This window comes from Nyctereutes procyonoides, unplaced genomic scaffold (genome assembly GCF_905146905.1).
Source record: "Nyctereutes procyonoides isolate TBG_1078 unplaced genomic scaffold, NYPRO_anot_genome, whole genome shotgun sequence".
NCBI lineage: Eukaryota > Metazoa > Chordata > Mammalia > Carnivora > Canidae > Nyctereutes > Nyctereutes procyonoides.
Genome location: NW_026575046.1, coordinates 52,177,099 through 52,198,542, shown reverse-complemented (window position 1 = coordinate 52,198,542; position 21,444 = coordinate 52,177,099). Strand labels below are relative to the sequence as shown.

At 45.7% G+C, this 21,444-nt stretch overlaps 1 protein-coding gene across 1 annotated transcript; it reads left to right on the top strand.

Moving 5' to 3' along the window:
- Nucleotides 1–117: 117 nt before the first annotated feature.
- On the top strand, nucleotides 118–19,986 carry LMAN2 (lectin, mannose binding 2). The gene is made up of 8 exons (XM_055325609.1): nucleotides 118–426; nucleotides 595–713; nucleotides 11,800–11,917; nucleotides 13,326–13,405; nucleotides 13,586–13,747; nucleotides 13,846–13,960; nucleotides 17,503–17,622; nucleotides 19,301–19,986. Exons 1-8 carry the CDS (start codon nucleotides 231–233, stop codon nucleotides 19,459–19,461), a joined length of 1,071 nt encoding a protein of 356 aa, XP_055181584.1. The 5' UTR covers nucleotides 118–230; the 3' UTR covers nucleotides 19,462–19,986.
- The last annotated feature ends 1,458 nt before the right edge of the window (nucleotides 19,987–21,444 follow it).

Below are 21,444 nucleotides of genomic sequence, written 5' to 3'. Positions count from 1 at the left end.
CTTGCTGAGGCTGGCCGGTGGGTTCCTCGGAGCTGCCAAGGAAATGGAACAGTACTTGACCAGGTCGAGGGGCTGCTCAGTAAATAAAGCCACCTTTCCTTCGGCTGCGAAGCTTTGCTTTTTTAACTTAACGTTGACACTAGGGTTGAAGGGTTTCCGGCCGGAGGACATTAGATGGGACACCCGGAAGGCGGAAGTCCTAGGGCGGAAGTGGCCGAGAGGAACGGAGAATGGCGGCGGAAGGCTGGATTTGGCGCTGGGGCTGGGGCCGGCGGTGCCTGGGGAGGCCTGGGCTTCCCGGCCCCGGCCCTGGCCCCACTACACCTCTATTTCTTCTCCTGTTGCTGGGTCCGGTTGTTGCTGATATAACTGACGGTAACAGTGAACACCTCAAGCGGGAGCATTCGCTTATCAAGCCCTACCAAGGTGAGGCCTGGGGTGGGAATGAGTGCAGCGAGGGCGAGGCTGGACAGGGTTGGGCGAAGGGATTTCCTTTCCCCTGAGCGAAGCACCTCAGTGGGTTTCCTGCCTCTGGCAAGGCCAGTCCCGGCGTGGCCTCTCACCGCGCCTGTCTACGCCCGTCTCTGCCTGCAGGGGTCGGTTCCAGCTCCATGCCCCTCTGGGACTTTCAAGGCAGCACTATACTCACGAGCCAGTACGTGCGTTTGACCCCGGATGAGCGCAGCAAAGAGGGCTCTATCTGGAACCACCAGGTGAGTGGCCCCCAGGGCGCTAGGTGTACCCTGAGTAGCCGCTACTCCCAGTCTCCACAGCACCCACAGACCTGAGCTCGGTTTGAAGGCTTGCGCCCTCCTCCCCTCCCCCTAAGGTTTTCATCTTGGGAACACTCACCAGTAACTTGAAGCGACTATTGAAGTTACTGTGTGTCAGGAGCTGCTCCTGACCCTTCACACCTTTCTCATTTAGTTTCTTCGAAAGCCATGTGAAGTAAGCGATGCTATCTCCGCTTTACGAACGAAGCTAAGGCTCAGTTGAAAGTGCCTTACTCAAAGTCACATAGCTGATAAACAGTGGAGCTCTCAGGCTGTGTGCATTGAACTCTCGATAATGGGGTAGATGGAACAGATGGAATCTTTATTGGATATTTTGTGTGTGTTAAGCACTGATGATAAAATGCCCTACTGCATTTAGTTTTCAAAAGGCTGTTTGAACTAGATCGCTGTCATGGCTTTATGCAGAGCTGACACAGACAGTGAATGGTATAAGCGGTATTTAAATTTTGATCTGTCTGATATCTAAGCCCAGCAATTTACTTTCTTCACGTGCCCCCCTCCGTCCCCCTGGACAGTGGAGGAGTCCCTTAGAAATACTTGCAGACTTAGTCCGCTTCCCCAGTGCTTCACTGAGGGTCTTGTCATCAGTGGTATAGAGGAGCTGGACTTGTTGGCAGTTTTATTTTTGTGACCTTTACTCCAGAGGTTAGGGAGCCTCAGGCGTCACTAGCATGTCATACATGACCAGTGGCCAAGATCAGTTGCTACATAGACTCCACACTGAGGAAGTCTAGGTCCGGAATGGAGTGAAAGAGGACTAATTTTGGGCTGGGTCACAGCATGGGGCAGAAACTGCTCCTACTCTAGCCTGCCTGATAACATTCCTTTCTGTGGGCATAAGCTGTTGGCCACTGTCCTAGTTTTCTCCATCACCCTGGTCCATTCTGGATGGCTTCCCCATTTAGTTCTGGGAGCCCACACTGTCCTTATGTTGCCTCAGCTGCCTGTCTCTTCTGCTCCTTCTCTCCTTTCTGCTAGGGGCATCTGGGTTACTTTCTTCAGCTTTCACTCTCATCCTCAGAGCTTGGGGTCACCTGTAAAGGGACAAATAAGCATCATGTCTACACAGCCTGGCTTCTGGCATCTCTGTTAATAATGGTGGTTTTGTTCCAGCCTCTCTGGCTGCCTTCTTGCCTCAGGACCTTTGCATTTGTTGTTCCCTCTGTCTGGGACACTGCCTCCTGGCTCTATATGCTTGCTTAGTTCTTTCTTGTCTGGTGTGTCTCTGCTTGAGAGCCACCCACTCAGTATTTCATTAACAACTTTATCTCCAAGTCACATCCTGTCACATTATTCTGTCTTAGGCCTTTCAGATAAATTTTTAAAATTATAATGTGTTACATTTTTTATGGAAGTGAGTTTGGTATGGCATTGATTTTATTACTTTTTAAATAAGGTATGTATAGTGCTGGAACTTTTAGAAATTGGTTCAGCTACAAGTTAATTATGGTTGTAGGTAGCTGTTGGTCAGCATTGTCAGTGGCATGGTGATGCTGAAAGAATTCTGAAATTTTCAGTCTGGGATATAATTATCTTCCTTCTCCCATGTCTCCATTCACTTCTAGAGACTTTCCTATTTGGCCCTGCAGATATTCTTTTTCTTTTTTTTTTTTCCTGCAGATATTCTTGAAAGGGTTGGAGTGTTTCCTGTAATTTTGTTGTTGTTGTTTGTTTTGGTTTTTGTTTTTTATGTTTTTTTTTTTTATTTTTGAGAATTTATTTACTTTAGAGAGAGGGAGAGAGAGAGTGCACAAGAGAGTACCGGTAAGGGGAGAGGGAGAAGCAGATTCCTGCTGATCAGGGAGCCAGACATGGGGCTCCATTCCAGGATCCTGGAATCACGACCTGTGTGGAAGGTAGATGCTTAACTATCTGAGCCACCCAGGCACCTCTGTTTCCTGTAATTCCTGAAAGAAATTTCTTGGAACTCAGAATTTTCTGCCTAGTGTTTCCCCAAGAACCATCTCTTTATTGGACTTAAGAGGTGCTTTCTGTACTTCTCTTTGTCCCCCATCACTCTGGGACGGGCACTGAATTAGCAAGCATTCCTAAGCACCTGCTGTTGACTGAGCAAAGAAAACGTAGCTTCTGCTGTTTGGGGGTTGAGCAGTCCAGACCAAGGAGTGGCCCCAAGGTGACTGGAACTCACAAGAGTGATGGCTGGAGCACAGGACAGTTGGAAGCCCAAGGGGCTAATTGGACCCCATCTTGAGGAGCCTTGTGTGGAAGCTGCAGAATGGCATTTAAGCTTCTTTGGCTGATGTACTATCTGTTTAATTTTTATTTATTTATGATAGTCACAGAGAGAGAGAGAGAGAGGCAGAGACACAGGCAGAGGGAGAAGCAGGCTCCATGCCCCGGGAGCCCGATGTGGGATTCGATCCCGGGTCTCCAGGATCGTGCCCTGGGCCAAAGGCAGGCACCAAACCGCTGCGCCACCCAGGGATCCCAGTTTCCAGTGTATTTTAAATATTGCCATTCTGGGGGTCCCTGGATGGCTCAGCGGCTAAGCATCTGCCTTTGGCCCAGGACGTGGTCTTGGAGTCCCGGGATCAAGTCCCACATCAGCTCCCTGCATGGAGCCTGCTTCTCTCTCTGCCTGTGTCTCTGCCTCTCTCTCTGTGTGTGTCTCTCATGAATAAATAAAATCTTTATTTTTTTATGAATAAAATCTTTTAAAAAATTGCCATTTTATTTTTTTAAAGATTTTATTATGTATGTATGTATTGAGAGAGAGCGTGTGCCCCCCCCCCCCCGTGGAGGGAGGGGCAAAGGGGGAGGGAGAGAGAGGATCTTCAGCAAATTCCAAGCTGAGCAGCAGACTCCAAGCTGAGCTGGGAGTACAACCTTGGACCTTGAGATCATGACCAGAGCTGAGTTGAAATCAAGAGTTGGACACTCTACTGACTGAGCCCCCAAATATTGCCATTTTTAAATGAAACTATTCAGTACTCTTCAGTGTATTCGGTGGAATCTAAATATTTCAATTTGATATCCACTGTATGTTTTAAACACTATGAATCAACCCAAATTATATATCAGTTTATTTTTTATTGAATTAGAATTTTCATTTCATCCCACACAGAATTTTGTCCTATGCAGCATATATAATGCTTGAAAGTCTCTTATTGATTAGCTTGTCTTATTTCTCTGCAATTAAAATAAATGTAATACTTTAAACCTTTTAACTTTGTTGGGATCTTGAAACTAAGTTTTACCAGTTTTAGGGGGGAATATTATAATTATTAATATACAACTGGTCAAAATAAATGCATTACACAATTTTTTGATAATTATTTTATTTTTTAATATTTTATTTATTCATGAGAGTCACAGAGAATGAGTCAGAGACATAGGCAAAGGGAGAAACAGGCTCCTTGCGGGAAGCCCAACGCTGGAACTCAGTCCTAGGACCCTGGGATCACAACCTGAATCAAAGACAGACACTCAACCACTAGGCCACTATAGGCATCCTGATAATTATTTTAAAGGTAAAAATTTATTGATAAACATCCCAATTAAAAAAAAAAAACCAAACATCCCAATAAGCTGTTGTCCCCCTATCCCTATCTGGATGGCTATTATTATCAGAATGAGACAGGCCTCAGAACCACTTCTGCTTTTTGTTTTTATAGATGTAATGCTGACAATGTGTGTTCACTTAGATAGTAGATGGAGATGTAGGGAGTTATGTTATAGCAGCGTTACTCAATATTTTAAATTTCTTAAGGTTTAAAAACCCAAAATCACGTAGTGATCTTTCATCAAAATGTTTCATGATGACTGTTGGATTAGCTTTGCCTTCCAGCTGTTTTGAGCAAAGACCTGGAAGCCACTAACTGTAAAATGCTTTATGATTGCCAGGTGGTTCTGATTTAGTTCGCCCCAGGACGGGCCAGATCATTAAGATTATTGAGCTTCCCAAAGGGCTCGGCTTTGCAGTAAGGATGGAAAACCATGGCCATGTCATGTTCTGCCTCCAAAAGCAACTTCTAAATCACTTCCAGCTGGTACCTCACCTGCACCTGCTTAAATTCTTTGAGAGGTTTTATATTGTCTCTCTCTCTTGCTGTTTCCTTCCACCGATCTGCAGTCTTCAATCTGCTATATGCAGAGACTTTTAAAGCCTGGGTAGTCCTGTAGGAATCCGTTTCCAGGTTTCAACTTAAGTGTACTTTTTCCTGAAACTCCTTTCCCTATAAACATATGAGGGGCAGGAGGGTAGGTAGGTGTTCCTTTCTCATCTCCGTGTTCACAGATGCCCTTATGCTTGGAGGCACACCTTGTACCAGCTTGGGGGTCTTATCTCAGTGTGTTTTCCCCAGGTGCAGAAAACTCCTGGGCACCAAGACCATTTGAAATCTGGTTTCTGGGCTGATTTTTGTAGAGGTGAGATTATTTAAGTTTTTTCAAAGATATAAGGGCTTTTCTAGTTATTAAAAAGTTATTAATATCTAGTTTGATTTTATCATGGTCAAAGAATATAATCTATTTCTATCCTTGGAAGTCTTTTGAGTCTTGCAAATGGTCAGATTTTTGGAAAAATTTCTTTGTATGTCTGCAAAGAATGTGGATTCTCAGCAGGTTGAGGTATTGTGCTGTTTAGGTCTTTGGTCAGATTTGCTATGTTCAAATATCTATATTCTTCCTGACATTTTCGCGTGTTTTTATCAACTGCTGAGAGAGGTATGTTAAAATTGGTTTCTGGATTTGTTTTTATTTTTGTAATCCTGTCAGTTTCTGCTTTATAGATTTTGAGGCCAAAATTTTCCTGGCAAATGAAATCTTTTGTTCATTAAGAAATGGTCATTAGAAAGTCCCCTTTTAAACTTTCTTATTGGTATAGCTGCACAAGCCTGCTTGCTTATTTATTTATTTATTACAAGCTTGCTTTTGGTTAGCATTTGCATGTTGTATCTTTTTCTGCCCTTTTCCTTTTTTTCCACTTCTTTATGTTTTAAGAGTTGTATTTTGTAAACATATAGTTAGGCTTTCAGGGGATTATTGGTTTATTTTTATTGTGGTAAAACACGAAATTTGTCATTTTAATCTTTTTGCCCTACTTCTAAGTCATTTAATTTATGAAAACTTTCTCTTCAGTAGGATACTCATTAGCATTTAAATGGTGTTTAAAAATGTAATGGCTATCTACAAAAATTATTTGATTATGTATCTGCACATGCAAAAAAAATCCCACATTTTTTATTATAAATGTACATAAACATAAAATTTACCATCTTAACCATTTTAAGTGTATAGTTGAGTGGTGGTAAGTACATTCACCTTGGAAAATCATTACCAACGTCTATCTTCAGAATTTTCCTATCTTCCTAAACAAATTCGGTACTCTTTAAACAGTGACTCTATTCCTTGGTCCCCACAACCCCTGGTAAGCAATATTCTACTTCCAGTCTCAATTTGACTCTGTTAGGGACCTCATTTAATGAAATCATAGAATAATTGTATGTTTGGCTTAGTTCAGTGAGCATAGCTCAAGGTTCATATTGTAGCATGTATCAGTACGTCATTCCTTTTTATGGCTGAATAATTGTTCCTGTGTGTGTTCACTACATTTTGTTAGTACATTTACTTAGATGGTTGGGTTGTTTCTACCTTTTGGCTGTTGTGAATAATGCTGCTATGAACATGGGTGTACGTGAGTGTTTGAGTCCTTGCTTTTAAGTTATTTTGAGTATATACCTAGGAAGTGGAAATGCTGGGTCATATGGTATTCGATGTTTAATTTTTTTTTTAAGATTTTATTCATTTGAGAGAAGGAGAGAAAGAACGTATCAGGGGGTGGGGGCAGAAGGAGAAGCAGGCTTGTAGATGAGCAGGGAGCTCCCAGATGAGCATCCCCTTAGATTGCTTGATCCCAGGACCCCAGGATCATGACCCAAGCCAAAGGCAGATGCTTAACTGACTGTGCCACCCAGGCAGCCCATGTTTAACTTTTTGAGAGCCACTAAACTGTTCTCCGTAGCAACTGCACCATTTTACATTCCCACCAGCAATGCATGATGGTTCCAATTTCTCCACATTCTTGCCAACACTTTAAAATTTTTTTTTAATTTTATTTTTTTTAAGTTTATTCATTTCTTTAAGTAATTTCAGCACCTGGTGTGAGGCTTGAACTCATGGCCTGGAGGTCAAGAGTCACAGGCTCTACCCACTGAGCCAGCCAGATCCTTGCTAACACTTGTTATATTCCTTTTTTTTTTTTTTCCTCTAATAATAGACATCTATACTAACGGGCGTGAGGGAGTATCTTGTGGTTTTGATATGCATTTCTCTAATGACATTGAGCATTTTTCATGTGCTTATTGGCCATTTATCTTCTTCCTTGGAAAAATGGTGAAGTCCTTTGCTCATTTTGAAATTTTCTTTTTTTATTGCAATTGTATATTCTGGAGACACTACTTCTTTATCAGACACATGATTTGGAAATATTTTCTCCCCTTTTGTGGTTTGTCCTTTTGTTCTCTCCATGTTTTTGATGTGCAGGAATTTTTTATTTTGATGAAATTCACTTTATTTTTTTGTTGTCTGTGCTCTGGAGTCCTATCCAAGAAACTTGCTGAATTCAGTGTTGTGAAGAATTTCTCTGTGTTTTATTCTTTTTAATTAATTAATTATTTATTTTTTTATTTATTAAAAGATTTTATTTATTTATTCATGAGAGACACACAGAGAGAGATCAGCAGAGACACAGGCAGAGGGAGAAGCATGCCCCATGCAGGGAGCCCAATGCGGAACTCGATCCCGGGACTCCAGGATCATGCCCTGGGCCGAAGGCAGATGCCAAACCACTGAGCCACCCAGGGATCCCCTCTTTTTAATTTTTTTAAAAAATATTTTATTTATTCATGAGAGAGAGAGAGGGGGCGGTGCAGAGCCACAGGCAGAGGGAGAAGCAGTCTCCATGCAGGAAGCCAGAGAGAGAGAGAGAGAGAGACAGAGAGAGACAGAGAAACAGAGGAGGAGCAGTCTCCATGCAGGAGCCAGAGAGAGAGAGAAAAACAGGCAGAGGAGAGCAGTCTCCATGCAGGGAACCAGAGAGAGAGAGAGAGAGAAACAGGCAGAGGGAGGAGCAGTCTCCATGCAGGGAGCCTGCTGTGGGACTTGATCCCGGGACCCCAGGATCACGCCCTGGGCTGAAGGCAGGCGCTCAACCACTGAGCCACCCAGTTGTCCCTTTATTTACTTTTTTTTTTTTTTAAGGTTTTATTTATTTATTCATGAGAGACACAGAGAGAAAGAGAGTCAGAGACACAGGTAGAGCGAGAAGCAGGCTCCACGCAGGGAGCCGGACATGGGACTCGATCCTGGGCCTCCAGAATCAGGCCCTGGGCTGAAGGCGGCGCTAAACTGCTGAGCCACTTGGGCTGCCCTTTATTTACTTTTATTTATTTATTTATTTATTTATTTATTTATTTATTTATTTATTTATTTTTTATTTTATTTTATTTTATTTTACTTTTAAAATTAAATTTATTTTGAGATAATTATAAATTCATCTATAGTTGTAAAAGATAATGCAGAGAGATCTTATGTAGGCTTATTAGTATATAGTCTTCCACATTTAGTATAATTATGATGTGGGTTTTTTGTTTTTTTTTTTAAAGATTTTATGTATTTATTCATTAGAGACACAGAGACATAGCAGAGGGAGAAGCAGGCTCCATGCAGGGAACCCAATGTGGGACTTGATCCTGGGACTCCAAGATCAAGACCTGGGCCAAGGCAGGCACTAAACCACTGAGCCACCGAGGCGTCCCTGTTTGTTTTTTGTTTTAAGATTTATTTATTTATCAGAGAGAGTGGGAGAGAAAAGGAGAGGGACAGAGAGAGGAGAGAGTCTTAAAGCAGACTCCTCACTGAGCGCAGAGTCCAACACAGGGCTCAACCTCACCACACTGAGGCCACAACCCAAGTTGAAACCAAGAGTTGGACTCCTAACTGACTGAGCCACTAGGGTGACCCGGATTTGGGTTATACCTTCTTTTTTTATTTTCTATTTGTATTGCTTATTCTGTGTTCATTTTTCTCTGTGGTCTTCTTTTGGATTGGTTAATTTTTATCCTATTTTTAGTCTTCTGCTGGCTTGAAAGTTCTTTGCTTCCCGATTTTTAGTGGTTACTCTGGAGTTTAAGACACACAGCCATATTTTACCAAAGTCTAATGATAATATGTACCTTCTTCTTGGACAATGCAAGGATCTTGGACTACTTTAATTACCCCATTGTTGTCACTTACTTTATTCTTTTCTCTTTTTTTAAAGAGTTTATTTATTCATGAGAGACACAGAGAGAGACAGAGATGTAGGCAGAGGGAGAAGCAGGCTCCTTGGTGAGCAGGGAACCCGACACCGGGCTTGACGTTAGGATCATGACCTGAGCTGAGGACAGAAGTCAGCTTAACCAACTGAGCCAGGCACCCTGCGGTCAAATATTTATTTAGGTTTTTTACTCCCACATTTACTGTATTGGTTGCTCTATGTTCCTTCCTGAATCTCTGACTTTACACCTGGATCTGGATAATTTTCCTTCTCTCTGAAGAATGAAACTTTTAATGTTTTTGTTTATCTAAAAATGTTTTAATTCCACCTTCACTTTTTTTTTTTTTTAGATTATTTATTTATTTGACAGAAAGGGAGAGAGCGCAAGGGGGTGAGCAGGCAGAGAGAAAAACAGGCTCCCCGCTAAGCAGGAAGCCTGATATGGGACTGATTCCAGGACCCTGGGATTATGACCTTAGCTAAAGGCAGACTCTTGACCAACTGAGCCACTTAAGTGCCCCTTACCTTCTTTCCTGAAGGGTACTTTTGTTAATTGTAGACTCCTGTATTGGTTGCTATTTTCTTTTAATAAGAAAATTCTTATTTTTTTTAATGTTTTAATGTAACATTTCTTTTAAATGTTTCATTTTGTTTTTTTTCTAAGATTTTATTTATTAGTTCATGAGAGACAGAGAGAGGCAGAGACACAGGCAGAGGGAGAAGCAGGCTCCCCTCAAACCTGATGTGGGATTCGATCCTTGAACCCCAGGATCAAGCTCTGGGCCGAAAGCAGAACTTAAACCTCTGAACCATCCAGGCATCCCTGTTTCATTCTGTTATTTTCTTGCTCCCATTATTTCTGTTGAGAAGTCCCTTATCAGGTTAATTGTTCCTTTGGAGATAATCTTATGGGGTTTTTTTTCCCCTCTTGTTGCTCTTAAGGTTTTATTTTTTTCCTCCTTCCTTCCTCCCTTTTTAAAGTGCCTAGGTATGGTTTTCTTTTTATCTCCTTTGGTTTATAAGATTTAAGATTCTTTGAATATTGTCTTTGAATCAGTTTTAGGTAAGTATGGGGACATCTCTTTAAATATTCCTTTGGTCTCTCACTTCTCATTCTGAAACTCTATATGTATCTTACAGTTTCTCACTCTCTGTTGCTGACAGTTTTGTATCTACCATTTATTCTCACTTCCTTCCTCGGTATTTTTTTCTGTCTGATTGGCCTTGAGATCACTGGGTCTCTCTTCATCTGTTTTTAATCTATTACATTATTCATTTCAGTTATTGTATTTTTTTACATTACATTATTTTCTTATAGTGTGATTATTTAAAATTTCAGGTATTTTCCAAAGTTTTCAGTCTTATATCTCCTTGAATATAGAAAACCAGTTACTTGAAAGTCCAGTATCTGGAGTTCCCATCAGCCTGCCCCCCCCCCACCTTGGTTTTTGTTGATAAACTTGTCTTTTGTGTGCCAGATACTGTATTTGTAAGACTGCTTGTCGAAGAATTTCAGGCTTGGGTGAGTCACTTAATATCTTTGATATCTTCAAGTGTCAAGGCTTAATGGATCTACCTTGATCCATTAAAAAGCTGCAATAACCAGATTGTCCTACAAAGATGGGAGGATCTACAGTCCCATTGGTTGTTTGAGAGCATGTGTTTCTTTCCATCCCTGTCTACACTGCTGTTGATGATCTCTTTAATAGTTGTCAATCTGATAAGTCAACAACATCTTGTTTTAGTTTACTTTTCTAATCAGCCTTTGTTTAAACACTTGCTCCCATACCCATCTACAGACTTACAAGTGGATTCTTGTTAAGAGTATGTGTCAACACCTTAGTTTTCATGAGCAGCTTCCTTGGCCAGGCTTTCCCCTTATTGTGGACAGTGCTCAGCTCTGCCCCTGGTGCTCCTGAATACTGAGGAGTACCTGACTTTTCTCTCATCACAGTAGCACAGGGACCCCAGAGCATGACCCTTGCAGCCCCCAGCCCTGGCACTGTCACCGCACTGAAGCTGGACTGGGTCTGTGAGAGGTGGGAGTGTGCTGGCCAAGAGCTTTGGGGTCTAGAGTAATCCAGACCTGGGCTTGAGTCCCTCAGTTTGGAAGGTTGGTTAGAAAGGAGGACAGTGGGGGTAGGAGACCAGAAAAGAGTTGTTGCACTCTGTGTTGAAGGCCTGAAGGTCATGGGAGGCATAGAAAACACAGCACAAGTTTCTGAGTCCCGACAGATCTGGATGTGAATCAGGACCATCCAGTTAACCTGCTGTGGACATTATTTTGTCTCGAGTGGGCTTTCTTTTTTGTAAAATATGTTGCTCAAATAGAGGTAGTAATCCTTCCACAAGATTTTGGGACAGGAGCAGTGGGGATAGAGAGCAGACAGGGCTGATAGGTTTGACTAATGTTGAGGAAAGTGAGTCATAAATTGAGAACCTGTGGCCAGGCCCAAGAGAAGACTGGGGCCAGGATGGGCAGTCTGGGCCTCAGGCAGCCTTGGGGGTGTGGCCCTCACCTGGGAGGCCCAGCAGCCTTCTCCCTTCCTGCTGAGAGTGCCGGAGGTGGTGGGTAGGGACTCTGTTGGTCAGTGGCCCTTTTGCCCTGCTGTCTGGCCCTGTTCCAAAGAGTGCCAGTCTCAGTGAAGGAGATGGGCCTGCGCTGGGTCACCTCTAGCTGACAGGATGGGCCAGGGAGTTCTGAGCAGCTCTCTGCTTTCCCTGCAGCCTTGTTTCCTCAAGGACTGGGAGATGCACGTCCACTTTAAAGTCCATGGTACAGGGAAGAAAAATCTCCATGGAGACGGCATTGCCTTGTGGTACACCCGGGACCGCCTTGTGCCAGGTAGGTAGGTGCTTGTATAGGTGGGGACATTCTGCATCCTCCTGTTAGGGCCCTGCTGCTCTTCTATGGGGGAAACCTGAGACTTCGAGTCTGCTCTGGGGAGTGTCCCTATAGGAAGAGGGATCACTGGATCCTGTAGCTCAATTCTGTAGCCCATTGTGGCCTAGTATTGTACACTAGCCAAGGAGGGGTTTTACCGTGCTACACCCTTTTTTTTTTTTAAGATTTTATTTATTTAAAAAAAAAAAGATTTTATTTATTTATTCATGAGAGATACAGAAACAGGCAGAGACACAGGCAGAGGGAGAAGTAGGCTCCCCATAGGGAGTCCGATGTGGGACTCGATCCCAGGACCCCGGGATCACGACCTGAGCCACCCACGTGTCCCCCGTACCCTTTTTTTTTTTTTTTAAGATGTATTTATTTATTTTAGAGAGACTGCTTGAGCCAGGGGAAGGGACAAAGGGGGAGAGAGAGAGGAAGCAGAGCTGAGTGCAGAGTCCAATGCAGGGCTCGATCCCAGGCCCCTGAGATGATGACCTGAGCCAACTCCTAAGAATTGGATGCTTAACTGACTGTGCCAACCAGGTGCCCTGCTTTTTCTTTTCTTTTCTTTTCTTTTCTTTTCTTTTCTTTTCTTTTCTTTTCTTTTCTTTTCTTTCTTTTCTTTTCTTTTCTTTTCTTTTCTCTTTTCTTTTCTTTTTTCTTTTCTTTTCTTTTCTTTTCTTTTCTCTTTTCTTTTCTTTTCTTTTCTTTTCTTTTCTTTTCTTTTCTTTCTTTTCTTTTCTTTTTTTCTTTTCTTTTCTTCTTCTTTTCTTTTTTCTTCTTCTTTCCTTCTTTCCTTCTTATTTATTCATGAGAGACACAGAGAGAGAGGCAGAGGGAGAAGCAGGCTCCATGCAGGGAGCCCAATGTGGGACTCGATCCTGGGACTCCAGGATCACACCCTGAGCCAAAGACAGGTGCTCAACTGCTGAACCACCCCGGCATCCCTCTACCATTTTTTAAAAAGCAAAAACAAGGAAGACTGTGTGGCTGAGACCGTATGTGTCTGCAAAGCCTGAAATGTTTCCTCTCAGGCCCTTGACAGAAAGTTGCTAACCCGACCCCTGGGTTAGAGGATAGGGTTTTTGCTGTAGGGGTCTTTTCTGCCCTGTTGTCACCTGATGTGTCTGAGCACACAGCCAGGTGCTATTACCTCAACAGTTCTGGTTTCAGATTCTGAGTCCTCCCTGCTGCACCCCTGACACCTCCCCCTCCCTTAGAAATCCCTTCTCTCTCCTGGGTGAATGACCGCAGATTAACTTCTCTTGCCTTCACCTCCTATACTGGTGTTACTTTGTCCTTCAAGTACCCAGGGGACAACTCTGTTATCTTCCATTATGACAGCATCTCCTTCTAATTCCAGGGCCTGTGTTTGGAAGCAAAGACAACTTCCACGGCTTAGCCATCTTCTTGGACACGTATCCCAATGATGAGACCACAGAGGTATGCCTGCTTTCTCCCTCAGATAGGATCGGAACAGCTGAGCAGTTGGCTGGGGGCTGGGGACCAGGACTTCTCCCTGGTCCCAGCACAAAAGGGGCTTCCAGGGACTGGGGTAGTGGGCGCCCCTACTGCCTCCCACAGACTGGGCCGGCCATGGAGTAACTGGTGTCTCTGTCTCAGCGTGTGTTCCCGTACATCTCGGTGATGGTGAACAATGGCTCCCTGTCCTACGACCATAGCAAAGATGGCCGCTGGACGGAGCTGGCAGGCTGCACGGCTGACTTCCGTAACCGTGATCATGATACCTTCCTAGCTGTGCGCTACTCTCGGGGCCGGCTGACGGTGAGCAGGCGGGACGGGGACCAGCTCTGTCTGTGGGGGGCTCAGGAAGGTGGGTGGGCTTGGGCCTGATGTGTACTTGACTTGCTGGCTGGCTGCAGGTAATGACTGACCTAGAGGACAAGAATGAGTGGAAGAATTGCATTGACATCACGGGAGTGCGCCTGCCCACTGGTTACTACTTTGGAGCCTCAGCTGGCACTGGTGACCTGTCTGGTGAGTGTCTAGGATGAATAGGGCATTAAGTCTCAGTCTTGACCTTCCCTGATCTGTCGGAAGCTTGTGACCTCATTGATTACTTTCTTCCTTGAACTCCCTTTGTTTGGCTCCACATGCACCTGGGTTTCTGCCTCCACTTTCCAGCATCTGGGAATATTGGCAGATGAACACTCCCTCAGCCATCTTCCCCTCTCTTTAGCAGCGAGGGGGCTTTGAATCCAGATGCAGCAGCGTCCCAGATTTCCATCACCAGCTCAGACCTTTACAGACCTACATCACCAACAGCCTGCTCAGCGTCTCTCCCTGGATACCCAACAGGCATTTCAGCCTTCACATGCCCACAGCTGAAGCCCACATCTTGCCACCACGGCATAAATGGCACCTCTATTGCTCTAGTTCAGTCCAAAAAGTCTTGGTGTCCTTCTGGTCTCTCTTTTTTCTCTTACACGCTGCCTCTTGTCCTTTGGTGAGTCCTGCTGGCCTTGTTTTGTCAGTGCAGCAGACTACTTCTCTCCCTTCTCTTATTACTTGGCAGGTTTGGGCCATCATCTTTACACACTTGGATGACTGCATGAACCTCCCACATGGTCCCCTTCTTCCCCACCAGCCCCTGACCATCTATCCCAGCTCAGCAGCCAGAATGATTTCATTAAAGCTCGAGTGAAATCTCATCACTACTCCTGTCTCCTGCATAGTCAAGGCCCCTGTCTGTCCTAGTAGTGGTCTGCTGAACCCTGTGTGCTACTGCCTCCCCGACCCCATCACCTGTGACTTGTGGCTCCTGCTCCCTTACATCACCCCTAGCTGTTCTTCCGCCACACTGGTGCCCTCCTGCCAGGCCTTTGTACCTGTGTCTCACCCTCACCCATGTCTCCTTCAGGTCTTACTCAGATGTCACTTCCACAGTGGGGCCTTCCCTAATTCCCTTATTTATTTATTGTATTTTTATTAAAATATATATATATATTTTTAAAGTAAGCACTACACCCAGTGTGGAACTTGAATTCACAACAAGCTAGAGTCTCAAGCTCTACTAATTGAGCCGGCCAGGTGCCTCTGCTTCCCTTATTTTATTTATTCTTTTCTTTTTTTTAGATTTTATTTATTTATTCATGATAGAGAAAGAGAGAGGCAGAGACATAGCAGAGGGAGAAGCAGGCTCCATGCAGGAAGCCCGATGTGGGACTTGATCCTGGGACTTGGGGATCATGCCCTGAGCCAAAGGCAGATGCTCAGCCACTGAGCCATCCAGCCATCCCTGCTTCCCTTATTTAAAATTGCACACACACCAGTCTCCAGTGCACTCCTTTTTTTTTTTTTTAATTTTTATTTATTTATGATAGTCACACAGAGATAGGCAGAGGGAGAAGCAGGCTCCATGCACCGGAGCCCGACGTGGGATTCGATCCCGGGTCTCCAGGATCGCGCCCTGGGCCAAAGGCAGGCGCTAAACCGCTGCACCACCCAGGGATCCCTCCAGTGCACTCCTTAGCACCTTTCTTGGCTTTATTTTTCTTCATAGCCCTTAACTGTCTTGGAATCTACCATATAATTTATTTCATTGTGTCCCCTTCACCGAACTGTAAGTTTCATAAAGGCAGGGCCCACAGTGTGGGCCCACAGTGTGCTCTGTAAGCATTGGGGTGCCGCCAGCCTGTGCAAACTTCACTGGACCACAGGGGGTCACTTGATATTGACCATTGGCCATGATCCTCAGAAGGCCTTAGGGCCCTCAGAGGGCACTGGGTACAGGACTAGCTCCTATTGACTAGAAGTGTGAAGGAATGTATAGAATCAAAGGGCTTATTTATCCTCAGGATAGACATTTCCAGGACCTGTACTCCAGCCACTGTTCAGGAGCTTCTCTTTCACTATGGAAATCTCTGGGTCCACTTGGTCCCCAGAGAGTAATTCTTTTGAGGTTTTAGTTTTTAGTATGGATATTTAATCATATACCTAAAAATGGGGAGAATGGTCCAGTAAGTCCCTTTGCCTTGTTATACAGCTTTAGGGAATCATTACCTGCTTGTTGATGACCTGGTAATCAGGTGCCAGCTGGATGTCAATCTGGTTTCATCAAGGGTTCCACCACAATCTTTCCCCTCAGGTTATCTGGAACTTTACCTGATGGTATTCCAGCCTGTGTTAGAAGAAGGTTCTGGGAACAAAGCCAGATCTGTGGCAGTAGATACTCTCTGAGGCTGTTTGGAGAGGTCCAGTAGAGTGCTAAAGATGGTTGTGTACATAGTAGTGCCTAACCATTAATCAAAGGTTGTGAATGCAAGCCTCTGCAGCAGACCTCTCTTGGGTAGTCACATGATGCAGTGATCTCTTCCCTTTTATACACCTGACATCATGGGGAGCCTGAGGGGTGAAGGGATTTCCCCACGTTCACAGACCTAGGAAGTGCAGAGCCCTGATGGAAACTGCAGTCTGACTTCAGAGTCAGGACTTGTCCCTGGGCCTCTGGGGCTGTGCTCACAGGGCTGTCAGGTCCCACGTGGCTCTGCCTGACCCAGCTGCCAGGTCCTTGCTCCTTAGGCTCTCTCTTTTCCAGTCTCCAGAGTTCTTAACATGAGGCTTTTCCTCAGGTTCCAGTTGATTAGCTGAGTTGATACTAGAATCAAGGGACCAGGACTCTCGTCTTGGCTCTGAACCTCCTCATCTCAAAATAGGGTGATCACTTACTGTCAAGCAGAGGTTTCCTTCTGCCCGTACTGGCTAGATCTGAGCCTTTCTCAGGTCTCCTTAGGGACAGTCACTGCCCATGTATTGGGACCTGGCCCTCAGCTGGATGCTGAGTCATTCTTCTGCATTCTCTTCTTGGGTGTCTGATAGGAGTGCCTGGCAGCTGCCTGCCTGCCCCTTGGGAGGATCAGGCTTCTCAACCAGCCATAGAATAATATGCAGGTCCTTTTCTGTACATGCTATCTGCTGGGTATTGTTTTCTGTTTTGTATGTACTTTTTTATTTTCTTGGCATGATAACCAGGCAAGGTAGAGATTATCATCTAGATTTATAAACAAGGAAACTGACTCAGGATTTAGACCCAAGTGATTTTGAGTATAAAACTCATGCTTATTTCTGTCCATTCTGTCTCCTCCCAGGTTTTCTTTTCTTTTCTTTTTCTTTCTTTCTTTTTTTTTTTTTTTTAATATTATTCATGAAAGAGGCAGGGAGGCAGGGACATAGGCAGAGGATGCAGGCTTCCTGCAGGGAGCCTGATGCGGGACTTGATCCAGGACCCCGGGATCATGACCTGAGTCAAAGGCAGATGCTCAACCACTGAGCCCCATCCTCCTGTGTTTCTTATTGTTGAGTTCTAGAGAGAGATTGCAGGCCCGGGAATACTGCCTGCTGGGGGTGGTTGGAGGTTGCTGGGAAGAAAACAGGCCCCTCAGTAGTAAGGAATAGGGCTCTGCCTGGGGTCCTGGCCACTTTCCCTGACTGGAGCAACAGTCATGTTCTGGGGAGGGGCGTGGGCCATGTGCCATAAGGCGGGCTCCATGCCTCTTAAAAGCTAACTCTTGGTCCTGCAGACAATCATGACATCATTTCCATGAAGCTGTTCCAGCTGATGGTAGAACACACGCCTGACGAAGAGAACATTGACTGGACCAAGATTGAGCCCAGTGTCAATTTCCTCAAGTCACCCAAAGGTACATGCTTGAGGCCCATCCTGCCCTGGGTCTGGCATTGGGTGGGGCTTGGCTGAGTGCCTGTGGTCCATTTGCTCTTGCCTAGTCCAGTTGTGGGTGTGGCCGGGGGGGTGGTCTTGGCTCAGCAATCAGTGCTAATGAGTAGGTATGTGAACACCTGGTGTCTGCTTCTGCCAGTGCTTGGTACTGGGTTAATGGCCAGTAAAGCCAGAGGGGCCAGTTTGTTGGTGTAGGTGGTATGAATGGCCTGGGCAGTAGGTCCCACCATAAGCCAGGGTAACTGATCCTCCAGTTTTCCTCAGCTAGAAAGAAGTAAAGGCAAGATTTGACCTTGAGGGGTTTTTTTGTTTGTTTATTTATTTATTTTTTTTTGCAAAACCCCAAGCCTGGGATTCTTCCCATGATGCTAATTAGCCCCCAGTCTGTTTTCACAGAACAAGGGCTCTGGCTGAAGTGAAACTCCTTCTGTGTGTGGACATCCGCCCCAAGAGCCCTGATGTCATTCCTGTGGGCCGGAGGGGGTCAGTGAGGAGCCTCTCAGCCTAGCCCAAGGTCACCATGTGGACTGAGCTGGAGTGGAACCCAGCATTTTACATGACATCTCACTTTTTTAAGATTCAAACTGCTTGTAAACATTTCAGGGGCTAAACAGACTCTGCTGTACACTATGTTTTTTGCAACCTTTGATTGAAGGGTTTCTGGCTGCTGAGCACTTCTGGAAACCTGCTACAGAGCAACCCCATGAGTTTGGCCAGGCAGGGATTAATTCATTTGCAGAGTCTTTGATCCTTTTATTCCTTTAGCAGATGGTTCCACAGCTTCCACTCTCTGCCCAGCCCTGGGCTAAGTGCTGTCCTGGGGCTTAGTCTAGTGACTGAGGCAGAGCCAGGGGGCAGAGGAGGGGAGAGGCTGGTGTTGAGACCAGGTCAGCAGGCCTGCCCTGGTCAGGTTGTGTGGGAAAGGAGGATGGAAGTTGGCTCTTGGCTGGCATTCTAGGCCTGGCTGGGAGGAGGCCCGAGCCACCTTCACAGTGAGGAGTGGAGGGTTGTGGCTGAGGAGGGAGGCCAAGTGGCAGGAACAGGGCATAAGGACCTGAGTCCTGACCCCAGTCCATTCCCCATAGACTGATGAACTTGAATCCTTTGATTGGGATTCTAGGAGATACCTCATGTATCATGGCCTCATTCCTGGCAGTTGTTGATGGTGTTAACAGGCAAAGAAGTGATGTGTCTGGAGCATAAGGACCTGGGATAGAGAACTGGGTAACCCCTTAGAAGCCATGGAATGCATCCAGGTGTGAAGGCAGTCTTTGGCCAGAGCTGCGTTTCTCCAGAGGGAGACCTTGGACCATTGCATGGGGCTGGGGTGGGGTTTGTGAATGCAGATGTTAGGCCTGCCCTGTGCAGACTCAGGCTCTCCTGGAGAGGCCAGGAATCCAGTTTTCACCAGCTTCTAGCAGAGGGCTCCTGGGACTTTGATCCTGGGAAGCTCGATCCTAGTGGGATCATCCCTCTGTCCTTTTCCCTGCCCCTCACTGGTACAGCAGGAAACAGCTTCCACCAGTAGGGCTGGCTGTGGCCTGTTACTCTGCTCCGTCCTATTGGACTCTCCTGTCTCCTAGGAGACTTGCCTGACACCTCTGTTTTGCCACCTCAGCTTCCTTTCTCTTCTCCCCCAGACAATGTGGATGACCCGACTGGAAACTTCCGAAGTGGGCCCCTGACGGGGTGGAGGGTGTTCCTGCTGCTGCTGTGTGCACTCTTGGGCATCATCGTGTGCGCTGTGGTGGGGGCCGTAGTGTTTCAGAAGCGGCAGGAGCGGAACAAGCGTTTCTACTGAGTGGCCAGTGCTCTGTTCCAGGGAAGGGCCTAGTTTTGGGCCCCGGCACTAATGTGAACTTTTTTTTACTGGGATTGTAAAAGAAAAATAAGATGACCTTATTTCTTAACCGTTTCAAAGAAACAAAAGTATTTTCGTACATTTTGCTTTTTGCCCAGCAGGGACAGGCTGCAGGGCTAGGGAATAGGGTTTGGCATCCCCACAGCTGCGGACAGAGGTCCTTGCCTGTTCTCAGCATCTTGGGAGCAGGGAGGAAACTGTGTTTGGAGCTGGGCCCTGGCAGTCAGCTCTTGAACACTGGCAGTCAGCTCTTGAACACTACCACATTGGGGTAAGTGCCTGAGGATGTGAGCAGTGATTTTGTTCTGTGCAGCGTGTGTTGGTAGAAGAGGAGGCTGACTGGGGAACCTTGGCCTTGTTACCCTCTGAGCTTCCCAAGGCCGACCCTCAAGTGTGGCTGGAGGAGCAATTTGGTAGGGCTCAGAATGTGACCATAGGCTAAATAAAATGAAATAACCAACCTCAGCTGTGTGACTGTCCTAAGGGGTTTGCTTTTCCTTTTCTTCAAGTAACCTCCAGGTGGCCAGTGCTTTACAGCTCTCAGCCTCTGCCCCTCGGCCCTGCCACACAGCCCCAGGAGGCAAGTGCCGTGCTCTTGTTCCTAGGTGGGGAAGCATAGCTCTAGGAGGTCAAATGAAACTTGCTTGGTGGCACATAGCAGGCGGGCTCACTGGGATGGGGCCCTGGGCCATCTCCCATGTGCTCTGAGCCTCTGATTGGAAGACTCCAGCTAGGGGCGATGTGGGGTGCCACATGGAGGGTGTGACCTAAGCCCAAGTGAACTCTAGGGAACTCTGGCTAAGGGGGCTTCAGGAAAAGCTGGAAGGGATTTGTGGGTGCAGGAGGATAGGCTGGGGTCAGTCAGTATTCCCTTTGGGATGCCTCAAAGGGAGAAAGATGGCACTGGAGGTGAAAGAAAGCCAGCAGCTGAAGAGAAAGCACCATCATCTGGCAGCTTTCATGGGTCTGTCCATCCTGGCCATGGCCTGCCTCTGCTCTCCAGACTGCTCTTAGATGTCCCTCACCCTCCCATGGAACAGTGTGTCCTCATCCATTCCAGAACCATCTTCAGCATTTTCCCACTCAAAATAACATTTAAGTCTCCATCTTAAAAAGCAAGAACAACCCCGTCTTCCTGTCATAACGAGACTTTCTGTAATTCACATTCTTGATTAGATTCTCATAAAAAATGGATAGAAGTGATGAGGTGAAGAGCGAGATGTTACTTTCCTGTCAGACTTTCACTCTCCTGGGCTCCTCATTGATCCACTCTTCACTCTCTTGTCCTTCTCGATATGTCCTTCTCGATATGTAATACTTGTCTTTCACAGGTTAGATGTCAAAGGATTGTTTACAAGATCACAGTGACAGAAGTCTGAGCTGTGTTTTCTTCTCATGGGGCTGGGAGCTGTAAGAATAACATCTTTATTGAAATATTTTACTGAGCATTTTCTCTCAAGACGGTTTCTTTACTTGAAAATTAGCTAACTTTGAGTGCTTACTATGTGCCAGGCATGGTTCTGAGCAGATGACATGTGTTAACTCATTTTTCTCCACAACACTTAAACCACTTGGACTCTGGAAATCCATTAGGTTGAGTGGCACCTGTCTCACTGACCATCTCCCTCCTTAGCACTGTGTCCTCACTACACAAAAAGCTGGGTCTGGAACTCTGGCTGCTACAGCCACCGTCGTCAGCACCACACTCGCCATACTTGGCTTTTAATTTTGGCCCTGTCTTGGCCTTCCCTGAATTACTGAATTATCAGGCAGATTGGCATCCTGTACTGTATGGCTCTTGCCCTTGGCTGCATTATTGGAGTCACCTGGATAATGAAAGTCAGTCCTCTGTATTCTCTAGTTTGGGTTTAAGAAGTCAGTAGGGTGTGGGCAAAGGGAGTATATTGGTGGGGTGGGGGGTGG